The 24679-nt window shown below is 47.8% G+C and overlaps 2 protein-coding genes across 2 annotated transcripts in view; one reads left to right on the forward strand and one right to left on the reverse strand.

Annotated features, from left to right (window-relative positions):
- LOC120524792 (myelin-oligodendrocyte glycoprotein-like) overlaps positions 1-17857 on the forward strand; it is a 79140-nt gene extending 61283 nt beyond the window's left edge. Inside the window, exon 4 of the mRNA XM_039746528.1 lies at positions 17349-17857. Coding sequence (XP_039602462.1) covers positions 17349-17557 — 209 coding nt within the window. The 3' untranslated portion in view covers positions 17558-17857. The remainder of the gene's footprint in view (positions 1-17348) is intronic.
- Positions 1645-24679, reverse strand: part of kif5ab (kinesin family member 5A, b) — a 47625-nt gene continuing 24590 nt past the window's right edge. Inside the window, exons 16-29 of the mRNA XM_039746527.1 lie at positions 21765-21953; positions 21538-21655; positions 21385-21449; positions 21199-21308; positions 14606-14707; positions 14452-14512; positions 14303-14374; positions 13509-13613; positions 5651-5867; positions 2710-2863; positions 2542-2612; positions 2424-2451; positions 2246-2336; positions 1645-2161 (exon numbers count right to left, since the gene is read on the reverse strand). Of these exons, the coding sequence (XP_039602461.1) occupies positions 2261-2336; positions 2424-2451; positions 2542-2612; positions 2710-2863; positions 5651-5867; positions 13509-13613; positions 14303-14374; positions 14452-14512; positions 14606-14707; positions 21199-21308; positions 21385-21449; positions 21538-21655; positions 21765-21953 (1368 nt within the window). The 3' untranslated portion in view covers positions 1645-2161; positions 2246-2260. The remainder of the gene's footprint in view (positions 2162-2245; positions 2337-2423; positions 2452-2541; positions 2613-2709; positions 2864-5650; positions 5868-13508; positions 13614-14302; positions 14375-14451; positions 14513-14605; positions 14708-21198; positions 21309-21384; positions 21450-21537; positions 21656-21764; positions 21954-24679) is intronic.

The following is a 24679-nucleotide window of genomic DNA, read 5'->3' on the forward strand; positions in this document are numbered from 1 at the left end:
TGGTGAAGATTTGGAACGACTGACTGGCCTAGCATATGCAGCCCATGAGCCGGACACTTGTTACTAAAAGACGTCTCCAAGGACCATAAAACTTAATTGCAGGTGACTCTTGGAACGGTTGGTGTCAAAGTGTAGGGGTCTACAATCACAAGGAGTTTGCAGGAATTCAACCTCAGAAAAGAACATCAGATGAAGACGAGAGTTTGACATTAAACATCTAGAGAAAGAGTAACGGGCTCTGGACAGATGAGTCAACGACGGAGAAATAGCCGACATGTTTGACAGCATTTCAGCAGAAGAACCTCATAACCAAGAGTGAAGCATGATGGTTGAATTGTTCTGGTTTGGGGTGGCTTTGCTGCCTCTGGGCCTGGACAGCTGGCAGTCATCGAGTCAACTAGGAATTGTGTGTCATATTAAAGTGGGCCTGAAGGCTGAAGTTGGAGCAGAAATGGACCTTTCAACAAGATGATGATCTGAAGGACACAAGCAAACCCACCAAGAAGAAATAGAGGGTTATGGACTGGCCTTGTGGAAGCCCTGATTAGAATCCCATAGAATCCAACGTTGAAACGAGCAACACATGCAAGAAAACCCAGCAACATGTTCAACTGAAGGAATTTGTGAAAGTGCAGTCGACATCAGAGAGTGGTGGGCAGTCATTGTGGCGAGATGGATGAGACCCATGCCCCGCCGGGACGCCTGGATGGACCAGGAGAGAGACAATACCTCCCCTGGACCACAGGAGGGCCACCGCCAGGGAGCGCCTGGACAATTGTGGAGCCTTGGAGGCCAGCACTTCCACCACAGCTGGGGGAAGGAATTTCAGGGACACCCGGAGGCACTTCCGCCACACCAGGAAGTGGCGCCAAAAGTTGATTGGAGAGCACCTGGAGCACATCTGGGTGATTATAAAAGAGGCCGCCTCCCTCGAGCGAGAGAGCCAGAGTCGGGAGGAAGAAGGCCACACTCAGGAGGAGAGGTGGAAAGGCAGCAGAAGCAGTCCGGAGAGTGGAAGAGAAAGGGACTGACACAAGGGTGTTTGGTGCAGGGGCATTGTGTTGTGTGCGGACTTTACTGCAGATAAACGTGTGTGTTCCAGGACTTCCTGTGTCTGCCTGTTTGTGTCCGAGGCTACCGTCCACATCATGTAAAACGGCCACAAGAAGTTGTTTCTGCTAAAGGAAGCAATGGCAGCTCCTGATTCCACCTTTCCCTGGTAGATCTACTGATATTTGTATTAAATAAATGATTGGACAGGCAGAGTTTCCACGTTTTTTTTTATTCAAGTAGATCCCTTTTATCTGTAGGCTCCGATGGCATGATGTTCCATTGTTGGCCTGTTCAAAGAGGTTGAAGATGTTCAGGGGTGCACATACTTTTTCACACGACTGTTTTTCTTTGAGCATGGGTTTTTAGTAGGATAAAGAAACATCAATGAATGAAATGACCCAACTGATGTTACCGGACCACCTTCTAGCAGCGGGTATTCGTTGTTCCTCCACTGGCACACAAAGAGGTTGCTCTAACGGCTCCGTTTCAAGCGAAGTCCCAAATTTCAAAGGCCTCGACAGAGATGCTGACAGAGAGCAGCGGGAGTGACTGAGACCCGTCCCGGCGGACACAGAAGGCAGGACACGGCTGTGCGCTGGTGACAGGTTGTCTTTATTTTTGCTCGGAGCGTTACATAACATGCAGCACAAATCTACAGACTGCTGGTGCGGGCCTCCTGCCAGCAGCAAGCTACCTTTAACGTAAGAGAAGACAGAGGGCGCCGGTGAGCCCCCGAGTGAGGAAGAGTCTGGAAGAAAGAGAGGAAGCACGATTCCGTAATCCTGGCGAAATGCAGAGAGCCCGTGGCGTGGCGCAGCGTCCCATCACGGTGGAGCTGGCAGAGAAGCCACTGGGCAGAAGCTAAAAGGTCTCCGCCTGTGCCGTGTCTGTCCAGCAAAAGTTCTGCTCAGTGACCGGTGGAGGCGCCGACACAGTAGCCTTGTCACTCGCCCGTAGGACAGTCCAGTGAAGTGACGCAACGAAGCAGCAGCAGATACAGAACTTCAAGAGATACAGCGGGAGAAGGCATGGGAGCCGCAACATCTACAGTTTGGGGAGGCACTACAAGATGGCAGATGTGAGGTTGATTGCTGACGTCAAAGTGTTTCTGAAAGTGCAAGACACCGACAACAGAGTGAACAGGGCAGCAGAGGAGGCGCACAACGTGCAGGGTGGGCACAGGACCACTCACCGGCGCTCAGGCCCATTAGCTGGCGGCCGTCTCCGGATGTGCCACATACACCAGGGGCTTTTCCGCTTTGATGCCACAAGGCAAATCGCTTCTGCAAGAAAAGTAATCAAGATGTGGAGGATTGGCACCTCGCATGCATGGGTAGCCAACCAAAGAGCGGCAGATGGCACTTACTAACCTGTTATCATTGATATCGGGGGCATTACCTGGCCAAAGAGACAAGCACAACTCAGTCAGTTTCCATCAAGTGTGCTGATGAGGGGGCAAAGGCAAGACGGGCACAGTTATGAACTCACCGTTCTCGATGTTCAGCTTGTGATAGGCCTCCAAGGACTCTGTGGAGCTGCTGCCAACACTGGGCACTACCCTGAAGGGATGATACAAGGTTGACATTTACAAGTGGGCTTACCTGCTTGACTTTACCTTGGCACAGACGTGATCGCCTTGCGAAATGCCATACGTACAGCGCGTCAGGATGGTGCATCAAGGAATTCTGTGAATACATGTGCTGATAATTCTGGAAGAATGCATTGCTGTAGGCCACCATGTCGCCATTTCGTAATGCCAGGGAGCTTGGAGGAGAGCTGGCCGGGTAATGGCCTGGCCGGATGGGCTTTGCTAAAAAAAGTTTAAAGCACAACAGAAACAATTCAAATGTGGGCAATAAATAACACCCCATCCCCCGTCCGTCCTTTGTCACTTGTCACCAACCTCCATTGGGCCAGTTTACAGTCCAACATAGGGATCCTCCCTCCATTATGGTGACCCAAGTAGCCCTTAAGAGTGAAAAATCTCAAAATGAAGAGATGTGCCTGAGACACGTCAAGTGCAGCCCACCAGAGTGGTCCGGCTCAAGATGACAGCGGTGTGAAAGCCATGGGGTCAAGACCACCCGTTACAAGCCGCACCCGAAGGCAGAGAAAACAGACAATGAGCAGCTGATGTCACGTGTCACGTGTAAAGGACGATAAGCGTTACCTCACAAGCGAATGTGTGCCCTGTCAACGGTTACACGGGTGACCCTCAGGGTTACCGACGAGTTCCGCTCCTGCTGACTTTCGCAATTTGATTTTGTGTGCGAATCGTAAACTTGCCCTGACGATGTCCGCCGATGGAAATATCAGCAAAAATTGACCTTGTAAAAAATTTTACAGACTACCGACCCTCGGGTTATAAAAGAGTTCTGCCCCTGCTGACGTTCGCAACTTGATTTAAAATGTTAGTCAAAAACTGTCCGGTAACGGAAATCTTAACAAAAATTTGCCTTGTAAAAAATTGTGCACGTGACCCTCGGGTTAGGAACGAACCCCGGTCCTGCTGACGTTCTCAAACCGATTTTATACGCGAGTCATAAACTTACACAGGAAATGTCAGCAAAAATGTTCCTCATAAGAAATTTTACAGACGACTCTCGGGTTATAAACGAGTTCCGTTCCTGCTGACGTCTGCCCACCGATTTTGTACGCAAGTTGTAAACTTGCAATGTCAATGACAGCCAATAGAAATAATGGCAAAAATTTGTCTCGTAAAAAATGAAACAGTTGACCCTCAGGGGTACAAACGAGTTTCACTCCCACTGACGTTGGCAGCCCTACTTTGCATGTGAGTCTTAAACCTGCACAGAAAATATTTAAAAAAAATGCATACAGCTAACACTGGGGTTTACGAACGAGTTCCATTCCTGCCGATTTTGTGTGCGAATCGTAAACTTGCGCTGACGTTGTCCGTTAATGGAAATATCAGCAAAAATTTACCTTGTAAAAAATTGAACATGTGACCCTCGGGTTATAAAAGAGTTCTGCTCCTGCTGACGTTCGCAACTTGATTTTAAATGCGGCTCATAAACTTAGATGGAAACTGTCCAGTAACGGAAATCGTAACAATAATTTACCTTGTAAAAATGGTACACGTGACCCTCGGGTTAAGAACGAACTCCGGTCATGCTGACTTTCCCAAACTAATTTTGTATGCGATTCGTAAACTTGCACTGAGAATGTCCGTTAATGGAAATATCAGCAAAAATGTTCCTCATAAGAAATTTTACAGACGACCCTCGGGTTATAAACGAGTTCTGCTCCTGCTAACGTACACAACTTGATTTTAAATACGACTCATAACCTTTCACAGAAAATGTACAATAACAGAAATCTTAACAAAAATTTATCATCTAAAAAATGGTACACGTGACCCTCGGGTTAGGAACGAAGTCCGGTCATGCTGACTTTCTCAAACCAATTTTATATGCGAGTCATAAACTTACACAGGAAATGTCTGCTAATGGAAAAATCAGCAAAAATTTGCCTTGTAACGGTTAAACAGGTGACCCTCGGGTTACGAACATAACTCAGCCCCTCTGATGTTTGCTCTCCTGCTTTATATGTGCATCTTAAACTTGCACAGAAAATGTCCGTTAATGGAAATATCAGCAAAAATTTTCCTCATAAGAAATTTTACAGACGACCCTCGGGTTGTAAACAAGTTCTGTTAGTGCTGACATTTGTAGCCCTAATTTGCATGTGAGTCTTAAACTTGCACAGAAAATGTCTGCTAATGAAAAAATAAAAATAAAAAATGCACACAGGCGACGCTTGGGTTACAAACGAGTTCCATTCCTGCTGATTTTGCGTGCAAATCGTAAACTTGCAATGACGATGTCCGCCAATGGAAATATCAGCAAAAATTCACCTTGTAAAAAATTGTACCCGTCACCCTCGGGGTTCAGAACGAATTCCGGTCCCGCTGACGTTCTCAAACCGATTTTACACGCGAGTCATAAACTTACACAGGAAATGTCCGTTAATAGACATAGCTGCAAAAACGTGCCTTGTAAAACATGCACACAGGCGACCCTCGTGTTACGAGCGAGTTCCGCTCCTGCTGACTTTCCCAAACTGATTTTGTATGCGATTCGTAAACTTGCACTGAGAATGTCCGGTAATGGAAATATCAGCAAAAATGTTCCTCATAAGAAATTTGACAGACGACCCTCGGGTTATAAATGAGTTCCGTTCTTGCTGATTTTATATGCGAATTGGAAACGTTCCCTGAAAATGTCTGCTAAAGGAAATATCTCAAAAAGGGCGGAATGCTGTAATACTTAGTGTACAGAAAAGGGCTCATTACTGGAATGACACGTTCCTGTCCCTTAAATCACAAGACACGAGTAATTTGCACAAAAATCAAAGAGGACGTTGACCTCCTGGTTAAACCCGTCACAGGTTCTGATCGTGGCACAATGATGGTACGAAAGGCCACCACTGACCGATGACTGATCCCTCAGCAGAGACACACCGTGTTTGCCGAAGGGTCACTAAGGGCGTCACCTCCTCACAAGACGGAGTGGCCACGAGGCAAGTGAAGGATGCTGGGAATGCCAGCCTGCTGTTTAGGACCCCGAGAACTCACCAATCTGGGCGGCGTGAGGCCTCCGCAGCGGGTTCTTGGACCGCATGACGTCTTTGATCCGCTCCACTTCCTGCTGGTAGCGCCGTCGGTCTTTCATGGCGCCCTCCTTGGCCTCCTTCAGTGCACCCTCCAGGGCCTTAACTCTCTCAGCTGTAGTTCGAAGACGTTTCTCCAGTTTTGGAAGCTCACAGCGCAGATCTGCATTGTCGCGTACCAGCTGTTGACGTGAGCAGAGACAGCAGCCATTACCGACGACTGGGGCCCCAAGCCCCCCCTTTCCCACCCCGCTATAAAGTGCAGGTGCCATGCTGCGTGACCTCGGCTGAGACCCCCTACTTCTGCCACTCCACCTTTCACGGCCTTACGCAGAGAACGGCAATCAGTGAGCTACCGGCACACCTCACACGCTAGCTAGGAGGAAGAGTGTAGCAAGGCAGACCGGGCAAACGGGCAGAAGGAGAAGCCGTGTGGGGGCACAAGTGAGCCCAGATGTGAAGCAGTGAGGGAGCAGAGGAAGGGCGGCGCTGTACCTTCTTGTAGCACTGCATCACCTGAGGGGACAGCACAGGGGGACAAGGGAGAGAAGAAGACAGGAGGTGAGAGCACCCTGAGAGAGGAACGTCGCTAGCTGGCATGCGCAGAGAGCGAGGAGATGCCCGTTGGTAGTTGGCACAGTCACAGCTGCCTCACTAGTATTCTAGAGTCTAGTCATTTGGACCCTGAGCAAAAAAAGTCCATGAGTGCAGGAAGATCTACCAAAGTGCCAGCCAAAGCCCCAGGTTCAAGTGCCCACGGGAAGTCCAGTTGTGTGTCTAGAGTTTAAAAGGAAGCCATCTTGACCACAGAAGAGCCCATCACTCTGACTCTGACCAGCAGACACCAGCCATGAACGGAGCTCCAGTAAAGAAAAAACTGGCCAGCCAGCCAGCCAGCCAGCCAGCCACAGTTAAGAGAGAGGAAGCCTGACTGAGATAATTGCCACCAGCTGGTGGGCACACCGGTACAGCAATGTTTTGGTGGTCCAGACAGCTCTCTGGAGCTTTTGGTTGCGCTGCTTTGCTGAGGTGTACAATACATGGGGTGGACCCCCGACTCTTCATCTGCCTTCTGTTTGTGTTTTACAACAAGAAGGAAGGTGGCAATGCCAGGCAGTACTTGACATTTGGGGCCTCTAAATATAAAGTGTTACAAAAAAGCCAGTGGGAGTGAAGTGGAGACGATAACAGGACATCACTTGTGTGGACAAAGCTGGAGACAGAGCAAGGAAGAAGGGAGGTGACAGAGAAATGGGGCCACTGCAAACCCAGAGCCGTCAGAAAGGGTCTCCAAAAGTCCGAACACCTTGTGAGATGTGGCCGGCTTGTCATCCCGGCCAATACCCCCAGGCCTCCAGATGGAGCCCTCCCTGCAGTATGGAGGTGCCCCGAAGACCAGCAGGGAGTCATGGGACATGTAGTTTTTATACAAGACCCTGCTGGATACCACAGGGGCCACAAGAGGGAGCTGCAGGGAGGACCAAAGACTTGTTTGTGCCCTTTAACCCGGAAGTTCGTCAAAGGAAGAGCGACGGGTTTCCGGGGTGAAGAAAAGAACATTTTATCTGACCCAGAAGTGATACAGGATCATATGGACTGGGGATTGAGAACACTTCTGGGTCAGGGAATATAAAAGGACTACGGGAGCTACCAGATGGCGAGCTGAGCTGGGTGGAAGGGTGGCAGTGCGTCTGGGAGTCGGAGGATTGTTTATTATTGTTATTTGTGATTATTTATGAGTATAGTGGAGGAGAGGGTGCTTTGTGCACTGTGGCGATTAAATAAAGTCAACTTGTCTGGAGTCGTGGACAGGGGTTCAAGGGAGCGATAGTGCCCCCTATCTGTCACAACCTTTAGACAATAAGATCAGTTTGTCGCGATATGGAAAGCGGCACAGCAGAAGGTAAGGATGCGTCTGTGCCAGGCTAGATGAGAGCCAAGATGATTGTCCACATAACGCGCCATAACTAATGGAGAGCACAGGAAATGAAGGGACTGAAATTACAGATAAGGGAGTGGAGGAAACGGGGCAGAGGGCTGACGGCAGACTTTAGGCCAGCTCTGGCATGGAGCCTGGCAAGACTTGAGGTCCAGTTCCACAAGCCCTGGCACCAGCAAGATCCGACGTGTGTCGCTCGACCAAAAGGGCGATGCCTGTTTGTACGTACGGAGGTCTTTAGCACTGTTTTTTCTGGCTATCTGACTTACTTTATTCTTTGATCTTTAATGTTGCCTAATCTTATTTTTTTGTATATTTTTATTTTTTTTCTTGTAAAGCACTTTGAGCGAAGTATGAAGACGTGCTCTAGAAATTAATGGCGTTGTTGTAGGACATCACAATCACAGAACTATGAAGGTTTACCTGCTGCAGTGATATTCTCATAACGAGAAGAAGAATTTAAAATAATGTTTTTCGTTTTACAAGCACGAGGACTGAAATTAAGACAAACAGAGAAACTAAAACTAAATAGAAATAAAAACGAGTGATCTGTGAACGAAGTAAAACGAGAACGAAAATCAAGTAAAAACGAAAAAATTAGCAACAGCAATCCGCTTCAGTCGTGCAGAGGGGTCGTTTGTAGGTCGCCCTGAGCGTTCAGTTATGTATGCGGTGATCTCGTACCTTGAGCTTACTTAGAGTTACGTGGCACAACTTCCGTAAAGGACCGTCGCTTGTTTGTTTGGCTCGTCAGGTTGAAGCGGTAAGCACATCTGGTTGACGATGGCGAGTTCTGCACAGATGTTTGCGGGTAGAAAGCGAGAAAGTCAGTTAGTCAGTCATCGTCCAACCCACTAAATCCTAACTACAGGGTCAAGGGGGTCTGCTGGAGCCAATCCCAGCCAACACAGGGCACAAGGCAGAATAAGAAATGAGACCACCAAGAGGGGGAGAGAAAGGACAGGACAGGAGACTGAAGTGGTGTGGACCGGTGATGAGGAGAGGCGATGAAGATGTGGACCAAAGAGTGAAGGACATGAGGACGAGAAAGTGAGGCAGGCCAACGTGGAGGTGGGTGGACAAAATAAAAAGAGATCTGAAGGGAAAGGCGCTATACAAAACTAAAGGAACCGGAATGTGCCGATGACTTTGAGTTGTGTGGCACCAGAAGTGGAGAGGAAGCTGGAAGATGGAAAAGGAGATGGCAGCGAGTGAAGTGTAGAGAGAAAAACTGGAAAAAGGCATCAGGAGTGTTATGGGATCGAAGAATTAAGGTGAAGGTTGAAGGAGTTTAAGACCACCTACGATGTGTGGAGCCGGAGACACGAGGAGAAGGAGAAGAAGTTGGACGAGGCAGAAATGAGAAGGTGGAGATGATGGACGGAATAAGAAATGAGAGATGTACCAACATACGCAAAACCCATCTGCCCTGTCAGAGGATGGAAACTGGAAAGCAGAGTTGAGCAGACAGGACCAAAAGACGAATCACTAAAGTATAAAGGCCGAAGAGTGGGGTCTTCACCAGAAGGACATGATGAGTGGGCATCAAAGCCAAAACAAAGCTCCCACTAACAGGCCCAGAAGATTTCATTATGCAGATCATCCCCATCTAGGACAACGGAGGACGTGTGATGGCGGCTGATAATGACACACGACAGCCCCTAGCAACCCTCAAAATGGAGACATTGTGCTGTGCCATTGCAAAACACATCATGAAGAATAATCTATAAAAATCTACATGAAAAATGAATGTGAAACCAAATTCCTTATAATCCAAAATAAACTGAGAAACAAATTCCAAAGCCCAGGAAACGTTCAAGAAGAGGCACGGACACCACTGCCTGTAACTCACTACCTAAGGCCTTACTCGTCCACACTCATCACGGCCAGAGGACGACCTGAAGCCAGCGCTCCGCTGATCCTCTCGTGTCAGATTGTCATTAAATCGGACGCACCTCACCAATCTAATATGCTGACGTGATCGATAAAGAAAAACGATTTAAATGGATGAGAGTAACCGTCTTGGCTTGATAATCTAGAATTAGTCCACGGTCAATGAAGACAGCACAGTGCCCAGCGAGCTCCTCGACGGGCACAGCCTCATGATGTGAGGATCGTCTTCTCTGAGTTTACGGCGCCCACATCAGTTCCTCTCCGGCGGTGAACTTTAGTGAGGTTTCTTTACGGAATGAAAGCGGGCCGAGTGGTGGATCTGAGGGTTAGGCAATAGGAAGGTTAAGGTTCAAATCCCGTAAACGCCGTTGGTCCCTAACCCGCAATCGCTCCGTTTTGGGTGTAACGTTAACCTCCATCCAGCCCTGCAAGTACAGTAGGCCCTCCAACTTGCAGGGAAAAACTTGGGGGGTTGGTGGCAGAGTTGGCACTCGTCGTACGACTGCACTCGGGTCCTAATCTGGGATCCTGAGGTGGTCTGTCACGTGGTGGGTGATGCCAGTGCAGGCTGCTAACCTCTCTCCTCTCTCTCTTTACGGAATGCAACTGAAAGGAAGGCCTGGCAGGAATTGTACGGCAACATCAGCAAGACAAAGGAGCTGGGGGTGGAGCCTCTGAGACCACTCGCCATTCAAGGGGTGCAGAGCAACAGGGACCACCAAACTGGGCTGGTCTGAAGAATAAGGGTCAGAAGCGGACTGGACCTGCTAAGGAGACTCTCAGGGCTTTGGATGTGTGCTGGGAGCGTCCTACTGGTCCATAGGAGCCACTGTGGCGTTCTGCGCTGTGGTCTCCTGGGAAAGCAAGTTGAGCTCAAAAGAAGCACAAGGCCTGAAGAAACTGATCAGGACCCACAAAGACGGGGGGAGCAAAACTGAATACTACCTGAAGAATCCCCTCCAGGTGGCGCTCTCACTTTTAGCCATTCCAGCACCTTGTTAAGTTCATTTTGAAACATCTGCACAATGGACCTTTACTTCTTTTCAATTTTTGATTGATTGTTGTGATTGTCCCGTATGTTTGCATTTCCCACTAAGACTAATAAAGCTCGTTGAATCTTTGTGAGTCATTTAAAACTGAGATTTTGTTCAATAAACCAATAATAATATTCTGGTAGGACTGCTGGGGCAACTGGAAAACAAATAACCTCATTGTGCAGAAGACGCATTGTCGTCATTGTCATCACCAATTGATGTGTCCCCACGGTGGCGGTCGAAACCCATAGGGGGTCCCCCTCAGTGTCCGCAGCACAACCCCTGTTGAGTTACTTTGGTGTCCTTAGCACACATTAAGAGTTATTAAACTTGAAGGGCCCCTCTACATCTGGACCACGCGCCCCTTAGAGTCACTTAAACGACAACCCTCAGGGTCCGGAGCACACGCCCCTGAACTTTCACAAGTGGCGCTTCTCTGGGGATGTCTCTGTCACCTAATGGACAAGTAGCAGAAGCCTCAGAGGGACGTGTCACCGTACTCCGGCACAAGGCCAGCACAGGATGGCATCATGAATGAGGTGACAAAAAAAAAAAGAATGTAAAGCAATAAATTAAAATTTCATTTTCAAAAATGTGGGAAATGATATGTAGGACGTTCTAGAATGAATTGAAACGACGAAAGGCTCCTAAAAGTCGTTTGGGCTTCTGGCACCCCACACACTCACATCCCTTCTGAAGAGCCGGCTGTCTTCCTCCGGGACGTCTAGATGAGCTTCTCTGAGCTTACGTCCCGAACTTGAGCTGCTGGCATCAAAGAGCACCGATCTGGAAACCTGCCCGCTCTTCACAAGCCGTGTGGCTGTCGCCCTTTAGCCCCCTTTTTGTTTTGCTGGACTGAATCAATGACCCTCAAGTCGTCTTCACATGCTGACCCAATGCTGCACCTTACGGCCTTTTCTACCCAATTCTGCCTCCCCTCTTTTCAGAATTTTCACTTGTCGTTCATTCGCGTCAGAGGATCTCCTTCCGGGCACACCTAACATATTTGGTGCCACCCTGGGATGAGAGGGGAGCACCGTCGCTAACAGCCTTAATGGCAAAGGAGGCAAGGAAGCCCCGCCCCTTGTGGTCGATAAAGGAGGGGCACACCTAAGAGACGGCGTCTCAGTTCAGAGCCACGAAGAAGGTGACCCAGACGCCACCAAGTTTCTCACAACTTGCCAATCGAGTTTGGCCCAGTTGGTCTCGTCCCGCTACACACTCTAAACATCATATTAATTGTCCATCTTAACTTGTCGTGCCGAGCGTCCTAACAGATGACGAGAACAGACGACAGTTAGGATGTGTTTACGGAAGGGGACACTCGAAGTGACAGCAGAATCACAGCGGGGTGCGTGAAAAGACCAAAGGATGAGCGGCTAAACTGTCAGTAGCCAAAGTGGCTGGATGGATCATCCAAAAATTGAAACCGCAAACCAAAAGAGAATTCATTGCTTTCTATTTTTTACAGAATGAATCTCGTAACAGCGATAAGCAAACCTGGATGCCAGTAAGTCATGCAGTGCTGGCTTTGAAAGTGACACGCCGGTGACACAAACATGTGTGCCTACTGGACACATCGCCAGCAATCGAGTGTTGTGTCTGAGCAGTGTGACCTCGACACAGCGGCGGTGCCCGTTCAGGACCAGTCACCGTTTAAGGAAGTGACCGCAGCCTTCCCTTCAGAGGCAAACCTGTGAGTGCCACACAGTGCCACAGACAGGCATGCTGACATGCTGATAAAATAGAAGGTGCCAGGAGGACGGACAAGCAGAAGCTGGAGGCCAGGAGCGGCTCCACCCTCCCATACGTTAGGGGGCAGTGGTCCATTGGAGGAATCCCACCTTGGACACCCGTAGTCCGGACGTGCAGTTTCCATTGGTGCCACAAGGGGGCACTGCCATGGGGGGACACTACCCTGGTCCTCAAACAACCTGGAAGAACTCTGCTCCAGGGTCCGGTAAAACAGGAGCCCACTGCCTTACCACAGAGTCTGGAGGTGGCAGGTAACACTCAACTGGAGGAAGAGGAGGAGGAGGAGGACAAAAGGCTTTATTGTTTGTATGATTTTTGGGCTGTGTCACTGTTTGCGTATTTGAATCCGTGACTGCATTGGGTGTTATTGAGTGTGGGTTTGAGGCTCAGTGGCGCCCCCAAATGGTTAAAACTAATTTCGAACACAAAACTGGGCCGACTCTACCCTTGTGATGGCTAAAGCAGCGAACATCGAGGAGGAGGCGTCGTGGCGAGTCTCTGTCCATGGGTGCGACTGGGCGACGTAACCGCACTGAAGACTTCACTTGTCCTTTCTTATCTTCCCCACATTCTGCTCGGACTTTTTAAGCCCTGGGCTTGAGTTTTTTTCCTTATGCCTTTTTTTGTAACACGGTTCGAGGGTCCGGGGAAACGTCAGTCATTTTTTCAATACACTGCCCACCTCACTTCATTGCGTTGGCTCCTTCTGACTTGGTGACACACCTTTAGTGAGTGGCGTTCTGCCCGTCATCTCTCACATCTTGGCGCGGATTAACTAATTGAATAAAGTCATCGAGAGTTTGATTTTACTGCGTGGATTCAAACTCGAGACCCCCCGGCTACGCACATTCTGAAGAAGCTTCATTAGCGGACTCCCTGCCACTTCTCTCCCACTGTGGCAGAGTGTAAATAACAGCTGGCACGAGAAACGGCCCACACACAAACGTTCGTTTTAGATCCGATTTTCTTTTCTCGAGATTTGAAAGACGCTACCGTCAAGGGAATAAAAAATGGCCGAGAGCCCCCCATGGCCCCCCGGCGGCTTCTGAAACTCAACATCCAGCAGCAAATACAAACTCAGATATAGAGGGCGGCCAGTCACACTCAAGTAAAGAAAGTGATATCTGCGCATACAGCAAAACAAGGCCAATGTCCCACCCGAGATGAGCACGTCCCCCGAGACCACCGCGGGGGGAACATACCTGTTTGTGAACCTTAGTAAGCTGCTCCAGGTTGTTTTCAAGAAAGGATATCTTCTGCTTCTGTGTGCTGCTCCCCCCACTGTCCTCGGGCTCCAGTTCTGCACTCTGGGCACAGACAAGTGACAAGGGTTACAAGGGGTCCGCCCTCCTCTCCTGCCATGCTGCAAGGTGGCTTTACGGGACAAATGTGACGAGAGCAGACCATTCGGCCCAACAGGCTCGTCCATCCTAACATCAGGTTGAGATCTGTAAGTCGCTAAGGTCCTGCTCCCTGCCACCCCTTGTATGGCACAGAGAGGGTTCTAAATGGGTACATAGATCACCTTGTGCAGCGCCATCCAAAACTGCCAACAAGCCTCGTGGGATGGCCAGACAGTGACGCCTGGTGACGGCGTAAGACGTGCTAAGAGGAGACGGTGTGGGGACCTCATCCTGGCATTTCAAGGGTGACTTGCGTACTCAAGGACTCCTAGTGGAAATTAAGGGAAGTACATGGAGGGCTGAAGCCAGTAGTGGGGCTCAGAAACAATCGACTGACCCTGGAGATGAAGCAGAAACCTTAAGGACATTTCAGAAGAATCTGGAGGAGGTGTGGGGACAGCTGAGCCATGAGCTAAAGAAATAAGTGACAAATGGACTGAATGGTCAACTCTCGTTTGTCACATTTATGTTTGTGAAGCAGCACCTGGGGACGGTCCATAGAGGACCCTGCCATGACCCCCCTACCCACCCCCACCTCCCATGGTTGTAGTCTGCTGCACTTCCATGGCTGTTTCTCTAAAGGTTTGACTTACTTTTTTAACTCGAGTCGTGAGGTCTTGAACAAAAAGCTTGCGAAGATTGTGAAGAGTCTGGAGTTCCCGTGCCTAGAGAGAAGACATGGCCTTGTGAGTCAGACAGAATAGAAGATCTCACGCCACACACCCTTGAGACGTGCACTTACAACGGTCTCCTCAAGGCCCTTAAGGTCCTGCTTGGACTGCTCATGGCGCTCGTGGAGAAATCTGCAAGAAAGAGTCAGGTGACTGACCATGACGGGCGTTCATAAGGGACGGACGGGAACGACAAAAGGAGGCGGAGAGTTGAGCGGAACTCACGTCAGCTCCTCCAGCTGGATGCTCTTGGCGTGCTCCTGGCTCTTCAGTTTGTCAAAGTCGATGTGGAGCTGATCCAACTCGAGCTGCAACTTCTGGTTTCGGCTACGAGAAAGCAGAGACAGAGAAGGGTCAGCCGGGACAGGACAGTCTCATAATGGACACCCGGAGGTAAGCCTTCATTGATCTGACAGACTCCTCAAAGAGACACCTTTATTGACAGGTAGAGCGGCCATTACACGAGGGGAGGGGCTACTGCTGATCACATGAGAGATTTCAAGATGTCTGCTCACTTGAGTTAAATCCTAGGCCAGTTTAAGGTGATTATCCAGAAACAGGCTGCACCACATGAATCTGATTGGCCTTCGGCCTACATTATGGACAGACTCCTAACCAGTGAGACTTGCCTCAGGTGTATGTATTGACAGACCCGTGTGTATAGAGCAGGGGTCGCCGAGTTTGGCCCTGGAGGACCACCGGCATTGTAACCCTTTTCTTAAATGAGTGCCCAGTTTATACTGCTAATTAACATTCATTTTAATTGACTTCTCTTTTAAGATTTGCTCCCTTGAATTGGTTCATTTTGTTCCTTAAATGGCACCCAAATAGAAATGAAACGTGAAGTGAGTGAGCCAACAGAAGACCACCTAAGTTATCTGAAAAAGTTTGTGACCCCCTCTCAGCCTGCATAATAATTGACTCTCCTTTCAATAAACAAGATCACAGTGGTATGTCTTTCATTTCCTAGGAACATCCGAGTACTGCGGTGTTTTCCGAACAAAGATTTTTAGAGACGCAATATTTAGTCGTATGAAATGAAATCAAATGTGAAAAACTGGCTGTGCACAAATGTGTGTCCCCTTTTGTGCTGATTTGAATGCCTGTCACTGCTCAATGCTGATGACTTGTTGGATGAGCTCGTTAAGCCTTGACCTTCATAGACAGGAGTGTCCAATCATGAGTGGTCAAAGGTATTTAAGGTGGTCAGTTACAAGTTGTGCTTCCTTCCCTTTGACTCTCCTCTGAAGAGTGACAGACAGCATGGGATCCTCAAAGCAACTCTCAAAGATCTGAAAACAAAGATTGTTGAGTCTCATGGTTTAGGGAAGGCTACAAAAGCCATCTCAGAGGTTTAAACTGTCAGTTTCAACTGTAAGGAATGGAATCAGGAAATGGAAGGCCACAGGCACAGTTGCTGTTAAACCAACTCAGGTCTGGCAGGCCAAGAAAAATACAGGAGCGGCATATGAAGAGGTAGGATTGTGAGAATGGTGACAGACAACCACAGATCACCTCCAAAGACCTGCAAGAACATCTGCTGCAGATGGTGTATCTGTACATCGTTCTACAATTCAGCACATCTGTATGGCAGGGTGATGAGAGAGAAGCCCTTTCTGCACTCCGCCACAAACAGAGTCGCTTGTTGTATCAAATGCTCATTTAGACAAGCCAGATTCATTTTGAAACAAAGTGCTTTGGACTGATGAGACACAAATGGAGTTATTTGGTCAGAACAAAAAGCGCTTTGCATGGCGGAAGAAGAACACCGCATTCCAAGAAGAACACCTGCTACCTCCTGTCACATGTGGTGGAGGTCCCATCATGCTGTGGGCTGTGTGGCCAGTTCAGGGACTGGGGCCCTTGTTAAAGTCGAGGGTCGGATGAATTCAACCCAATATCAACAAATTCTTCAGGATAATGTTCAAGCATCAGTCACATAGATGAAGTTACGCAGGGGTTGGATATTCCAACAAGACGATGACCCAAAACACAATTGGAAATCTACAAAGGCATTCATGCAGAGGGAGAAGTCCAATGTTCTGGAATGGCCGCCACAGTCCCCTGACTTGAATATCATCGAAAATCTATGGGATGATTTGAAGCAGGCTGTCCATCAAGTTGAACTGAACTTGAGAGATTTTGTATGAAGAATGGTCAGAAATACCTCCATCAGAGTCCAGACACTCATCACAGGCTACAGGAGGACAGCGTCTGAGGCTCAAAGGAGCAAAAGGAGGCTCAACTAAGTATTGATGTCATATCTCTGTTGGGGCCACATTTATGCACCTGTCTAATTTTGTTATGATGCATATTGCATATTTTCTGTTAATCCAATAAACTTGATGTCACTGCTGCAATCCTACTGTGTCCATAAGGCATGTCAGATATTAAAAGGCTCAGCACAATGAGAAGCAAAAATCCAAAGAATTAAGAGGGGGTCCCAAACTTTCTCATATGACTGTAAGTCAGGGCCTCAGACTCCAACCAGTTGCTCCATCAGGTGCCGAGTCTCGTTGTTAATTAAACTCGTTCTTGAATTCCGCGGCTTGTTGCTGCTCTCGTTGTACAACAGCAGACATGTCCGACGTTGTGGATTTCCTCTTTTCTACGAGCAACTGGGGACCTGAGCAGATTGACATTCCTGAGACCTTCACCGTTCTTTATTTTTAGATATTGTATGATGGACACCAATTGTTTTGGCTCATTTTGTATCTCGTTATGGTTTGGCTACTAATTAAGGAAAACGAAACAATTATGGGGTCTGAGTCGTCAAGAGGATGTCAATTAAAATCAATTCAAAATAAGTTAATTAGCAGCAAAGCTCATTAAGAGAAGGGTGAGAATGAAATCCTGCAGCCACGGTGGCCCTGATGACCTGATATAGAGGGCACTGAATTGTAATGTAATCCCACTCCGATACGCCAGGTGGCGCTGTCTCTAATGCCCTCTCCTCTTTTGCCCTTAGACATGAAGACAACAGACCAGAAAACTGACGTCACTTGTGCCAGAAACTCAGCCCCCTCTACCACAATCCACAAATATAATCCCACCACACCAGAAGTCGGTGTCTTTGATGGACGGAGGCCACGCACAGAAGCACCGGGTGTGGAGGTCTACTCTTGCTTCTCTGTCTTTGTTTTGATTCATTTTTGGACCACCCGGCCACACAATTGAAGGGGGGTTCCCGTAAGGTGCCCCAAATCTTCATCTTGTCCTTTTAATTTTCTGTTCTGCTGCAGATTTGCTCTCATGATCCTCAGGCACTTCAACCTTCTTGGGCATTGTGGGCAATTTTAATTAAAAGTAGCTGTCACTAATACTAATGTAGAAGGTTTGCTTTTATTATGAATAAATGGAACAAATACGGCGCAATCCTCTAAGTAGGCTCTGTGCGCTTGTTAACGTCCGAGATTACGGACCCTCTGTACTCTTTGTTCTTCGAGTTTGAGTTTGTGTCACCGGTAATGTGATGTTGTGGCTTGTGACAGCCAACCAATGGCACTACGACCCTCAAATTGTTAAAAATACAACTTACAACATCTTAGGGACCACTGAACGGCTCTCCTTGAGATTCAGGACACGTAGCTCAGTTGGTTCCGTGTCTATGGCCTCCCACGATTTTATTCCTGGATTTTCCCGATAGTTGATTGGTTTCAATTTCAGGAAACAAAGACAAAGTCACTGAGATCGAGATCTGTCGGATAAGCGGGGGTTAACAGAGCAGCCATCACATTGTCCTTGACAGCGCGCTGTTGGTGGGTTCACCATCAGGGTGCAAAACATGAGCGCCACTGCTCCCGATTTTATTTTCATATATGAATTTTTATGATTTTTTTTGATAATGTTCCTGCTCCGGATATTTTTTATTATCTAGTCTGACAAAGTCGAAAAAAACCCCATCATCGTAGTCTTGATGTTCAATATGACCTGACGTGCTTTTATATGCTTAGAGAAACAAATCAGCAAAGTCACGCACACGACCGAAAACAAAATGTTAGAAATATGAACTCGATCCTCTCGGCACAATGCCACTCAGCGAACTGATTACAGCGAACATACAGTGGCGAGTGGCACTGCCCATAACCACACTCTACTCCCGAACTATTGGCCGATTCCAGGAAGTTTTTGGGTCGCCCCCTCGTATGTAAAATATGAAGACCAAAGACAGAAAGCAGTTCAGGAAGACCACGCCATGCAGCCAAATATGGATGTGGTGTCACAAGAAAAACGTCACAAATGAGAAGGTAAAGGACCAGGAGACGGGCAAACAGCAACAGGAATGGCAAACAGTCGACGGCGGGTCATTAATAAAGCAAAAAAAAAACAACAAAGTCACCTGAGCCTAACCACCAAATCAAAAATCAAACCCTGAAGTCTCTTTGAAAGCGCACACAAACCTGGGCTGACCTTTGAACTGCTTCAGCTGTGATGTCACATGACATGGCGAACAACTTAGCAAACCATACTGTACATTAAATGGACCCAAAATGGCAGCGCCCTTATGAAAACACGATGGCGGTATACTGACTCGCGAGAGACGTCACGTGAGATGAGAAGAGGCCCGTCTCTTCTGTACAGCAATGCCACTACACTCCACCCAGCTGCAGTGCCAATCCCAACATTGTCACCAAGTGTACTGTCACGGACTCACACCAAGAAGCAGATGTGTCCTGTGGTGAACTGCCAGTGGTCGGGCTCAGAAGCTGCCTACTTAGAGCACGAGCCAATAGGAGAGCTTCTCATCTCATGTCATCTCGAGCACACAAGCCCCACCTCTTCTTCCTGGTGAGGTCATCATGAGCTGGCGCTCTCAGGCCCCGCCTCTTTTGTGCAGCCCCACCACTACACTCCACTCAGCTGCAGTGCCAATCCCAACATTGTCACCAAATGTATTGTCATGGACTCACGCCAAGAAACCGGTCAGTTGGCAGATTTGTACTGTGGTGAACTGCCAGTGGTCGGGTTCACAATCCGCCTCCTTAGAGCATGAGCCAATAGGAGAGCTTCTCAGCTCATGTCATCTCGAGCACACAAGCCCCACCTCTTCTTCCTGGTGAGGTCAGCATGAGCTCCCCCTCACTCTGCCCCCACCATTTGTGCTCCACCACCTCTACACCATTAAATCGCATATTCATCAGACCACTAGGACAGCATTTTTTCACTTAAGAAACATAAGTAAAGTTAGACCTCTTATATCATTGAAAGATGATGAGAAATTAGTTCACGCGTTTGTGTTCAGTCGACTAGATTACTGTAACGCACTCCTCTCAGGACTACCAAAAAAAGACAGAAATCAGTGACAACGAGTGCAGAATGCAGCTGCTAGAATCCTAACTAGGAAAAGAAAATCCGAGCACATTTCTCCAGTTTTGATGTCACTACACTGGTTACCTGTGTCATTCAGGACTGACTTTAAAATTCTGCTTATGGTTTATAAAGCCTTAAATAATCTGCTCCATCTTATATATTGGAGTGTCTGACACCTTATATTCCAAATCGTAACCTCAGATCCTCAAATGAGTGTCTCCTTAGCTAAACTTAAAAGAAGTGGTGAGGCGGGCAGGCGGCCTTCTGCTGCTATGCACCTAAAATCTGGAATAGCCTGCCAATAGGAATTCACCAGGCTGATACAGTAGAGCACTTTAAAACACTGCTGAAAACACATTACTGTAACATGGCCTTCTCATAACTTCACTTTAACTTAATCCTGATACTCTGTATGTTCAATTCATCATAATAACTATTCATGGTGGCTCTAAAATCCGTACTGACCCCTACTCTCTCTTCTGTTTTTTTTTTCCGGCCTGCGCCACCTCCACATACTCAAAGCTTCATGATGTTCCAACAATTATGGATGGATCAAAAGCCAGAAGTCTACGTGACCATCATCATCATCAAGCCCTTCCGTGAGAACCCTAAATCCAAAGAGGACTGTTTCATTTATGTGAGGTAGAATGTCCAGAGGGGACTGGGCGGTCTCATGGTCTGGAATTTCTACAGATTTTTTTTTTTCTCCGGCCGTCTGGAGTTTTTTGTTTTTTCTGTCCACCCTGGCCATTGGACCTTACTCTTATTCTATGTTAATTAATGTTGACTTATTTTATTTTCTTACTGTCTTTTATTTTTCTATTCTTCATTATGTAAAGCACTTTGAGCTACTTTGTGTATGAAAATGTGATATAGAAATAAATGTTGTTGTTGTTGTTGTACACTCCTCCAGTCCTTAGTGCAAATCCTGCCAACTACGCCAAATGCTTTATTGTGGAATTGCAGAAACGCTGCAACCTGAGCTGACATCACCATTAAGCCGTCCACTTGCAGTTTCCTCTGCACAGCTGAGACAAAGCGTTCTGCTGTCACCTCACGCTGTAAGGAGACCAATCAGCGGCCACCAGCAGTGCAAATCTGTAAACTGAGATGCCTCAAGGTGCGAGTCCACAGTGACACATTGGGTAAGATTACCATGATAAAACACAAGTGTTTCAAAATGGCGGCGCCCATAAGAAAAAATGGCGCTGCAGCTAAACAAATATTCTTAAAACTTTGAACTTTGAACATTTGAAAAGGATATACTGTAGTTTGGTGGAATCCATGCAGAAAATGACTAAGCACTGATAATCTTAAGAGGTGGCATGATATCATTTTAAGACATTAGTCTAAAGCGGAAACTCTAAATGTGCGTGTTGGAAAGCCAATGCAGACACACGTCCAGAATGACTAAACCAAAACCACTTAACCGTTTTTATCTCCGGCGACCTTAGAGCGGATTTTATGCCCCCCGACCAACATTCCCAGTGAGGCGGCCCAAAACCTACTCTGTCAACTCGTCGATGACCTTCTGCTTCTCGTTGATCTCATCGCGGAGGCGGCCCAGCTGCTTGTGGTGTGTCTCCCGGTGACTCTCCATCTGAAGCTCCAAGGTCCTCTGAGGGAGACAAGAGGATGAAAGTGGATGAGAGATCAGCGGCCCCTCATAAAGCGCGTCCCACGTTGTGACCCACCTTAACATCCTCGGCGTCCTCGGAGGCCTTCTCTTTTTCGGAGCTGCTGATTTCCTGCATTGTCTCTGAGGAAGACATGGAAAGTGAAGCGTGAGGTGGGCTGAGGGAAGAGGAGAGAGGAACACAGAGGCCAGGTCAGGCTGGGGGGCTTACCTTGAGCCTGTAGCTTGGCCAGTTCCTCACTCAGCGAGTCGTTCGAGTCCTCCAGCTGCCTCTTCTTCAGCTCGACGACATGCATGTACTCGGTGAGGGAGCGGATCTTTGCCTCGTGCTGCAGGAACGAGGGGGAGGAGTTCAGGGTGACGGGCGGTGACTTACCTAATGCAGAGGTGTGTGTGTGTGTGTGTGTGTGTGTGTGTGCGCGTCAGCCTCGGCCATACCTGAGAGATAAGCAGCTGACAGGAGGACAGCTCCCGCCCCGTCTCCTCCATCTTGCGGTGACACTCCACCTGAAGGTTCTCCAGCTGGCGGCAGCGCTTCACCATGGACTTCACCTCCGACTTGATCTTACTGATGTAAAGCCGGGCCACCGTGAACTCTTCTTCAATGGCCCCGCTGATCTCCACCGGCTGAAAACACACAAAGACGCCTGAGGTCACAGTCAGCCCCCCTGATCCTCCACAATGTCCCCGAGGAGCGGGGGAAACCGACTGGGGATGAGAATTCAGGTCGTCCTCTAGTTTACAGTTAGAGGGTCTTACCGGGGAGACCCATACAGTGGTGTTGTGAAAGACCCTTCAAGTGTGGGGCACGCTGTAGCCACTGGCTTTCATCCATCCATCCATCTATCCATTATCCAACCCGCTATATCCTAATGCAGGGTCACGGGGGTCTGCTGGAGCCAATCCCAGCCAACAAAGGGTGCAAGGCAGGAAACAAACCCCGGGCAGGTCACCAGCCCACCACAGGGCACACACACCAGGTACCACTTAGGATCACCAATGCACCTAACCTGCACGCCTTTGGACTGTGGGAGGAAACCCACGCAAACACGGGGAGAACATGCAAACTCCACGCAGGGAGAACCCAGGAAGCAAACCCGCAGGTCTCCTAACTGTGAGACAGCAGCGCCACCCACTGTGCCACCATGCCATCCACTGGCTTTCGTTATCGCTTTAATTTATTTTTCAATGATTAGAATTTATGGCTTGTTATTGGTTAGAAGAATCGGGGAACCCTTTGGACTTAACTACTTCCTTTATCGTTTTCGACAGAATTCATATAAAACGATAAATTTAATGTTTACTTTGAATGTATTTGTGCACCGCCATCTTGCAGTTATGTTTCTATGCCATGTGTGTGTGTCCTTCGAAAGTCGTTCATTTTGTGCCCATGTGACGCTTCATAAGTCGGTGCCACACACACGTTAGAATCTCAGACTGCGGATTACTCTTTAAAAATCTGGAACGGCGCTTTAGTGTCAAACGGCGCATCGGAGGGACGCCTTTCACAGACACGGCTGAGAGGGGGCGCTGTTGCTAACATTCTCATCTTTTCTCTCCTCTGCAACAGAATGGAGACACCCCTTGAGGGCAATTAACCCCGCCCCACTACTGTCTGGAAGGTTAAATGACGCCACCAGATGTCCTCGGACTTGGTAAAGGATGGAGCCCCCCGTGACTGACCCTCTCTCAAGAGCCAAGAAGGGCTGCCTGATTCAAATTTTGATCCTATTCTGGCTGACTTTTTGGTACCCACGCTGTCCTCATTCACCCACCCACAGCAGCAGCTCTCGACCCTCCGACGCCCACTCTGGTGCATTCATTAGGCTTTGGTGACGAGTGTCCTGTGACGTCCGTTCTGCTCAGCATGTTTTTTGCCCTCTGACTCTCATTTTTTGTTCAAATTCTGATCCTACTTGTTTTTCTTTTGCTGTTCCCCTCTTGCCACGTGCAAAAGTTCGCTGGCAACATTGCTATGGTGGGCTGCATCAGGAGTGGGCAGGAGGAGGAGTATAGGAATCTAATCAAGGACTTTGTTAAATGGTGCGACTCAAACCACATACAACTGAACACCTGAACACCAGCAAAACCAAGGAGCTGGCGGTGGATTTTAGGAGGCCCAGGCCCCTCATGCACCCCGTGATCATCAGAGGTGACTGTGCAGAGGGTGCAGACCTATACATACTGGGAGTGCAGCTGGGTGATAAACTGGACTGGACTGTCAATACTGATGCTCTGTGCCAGAGAGGACAGAGACGACTATACTTCATTAGAAGGCTGGCGTCCTTCAACATCTGCAATAAGATGCTGCAGATGTTCTATCAGACGGTTGTGGTGAGCGCCCTCTTCTACACGGTGGTGTGCTGGGGAGGCAGCATAAAGAAGAGGGACACCTCACACCTGGACAAACTGGTGAGGAAGGCAGGCTCTATTGTAGGCACGGAGCTGGACAGTTTGACATCCGTGGCAGAGCGACGGGCGCTGAGCAGACTCCTGTCAATCATGGAGAATCCACTGCATCCACTGAACAGGATCATCTCCAGACAGAGGAGCATCTTCAGTGACAGACAGACTGAGGAGACCCCACACTATGCGACTCTTCAGTTCCACCCGGGAGGGTAAAGGTTAACATTATACAAAGTTATTTTCTGTTATACCTGCATTGTTATCACTCTGATATTTAATATTGTTATTATCAGTATGCTGCTGCTGGAGTGTGTGAGTTTATAAAGTATCTATCTATCTATCTATCTATCTATCTATCTATCTATCATATAGCGCCTTTCACACCTATCTATCTATCTATCTATCTATCTATCTATCTATCTATCTATCTATCTATTTATTATATAGTGCCTTTCAAATCTATCTATCTATCTATCTATCTATTATATAGTGCCTTTCACACCTATCTATCTATCTATTATATAGTGCCTTTCACATCTATCTATCTATCTATCTATCTATCTATCTATCTATCTATCTATCTATCTATCTATCTATTATATAGTGCCTTTCACATCTATCTATCTATCTATCTATCTATCTATCTATCTATCTATCTATCTATCTATCTATCTATCATATAGCGCCTTTCATATCTATCTATCTATCTATCTATCTATCTATCTATCTATCTATCTATCTATCTATCTATCTATCTATCTATTATATAGTGCCTTTCACATCTATCTATCTATCTATCTATCTATCTATCTATCTATCTATTATATAGTGCCTTTCACACCTATCTATCTATCTGTCTATCTATCTATCTATCTATCTATCTATCTATCTGTTATGATGTGAGATTTTACATATAACTTGATAAATGTTTTGTATGTCTTTATTTA

The sequence above is a fragment of the Polypterus senegalus genome, chromosome 3 (genome assembly GCF_016835505.1).
Source record: "Polypterus senegalus isolate Bchr_013 chromosome 3, ASM1683550v1, whole genome shotgun sequence".
Classification (NCBI taxonomy): Eukaryota; Metazoa; Chordata; class Cladistia; order Polypteriformes; family Polypteridae; genus Polypterus; species Polypterus senegalus.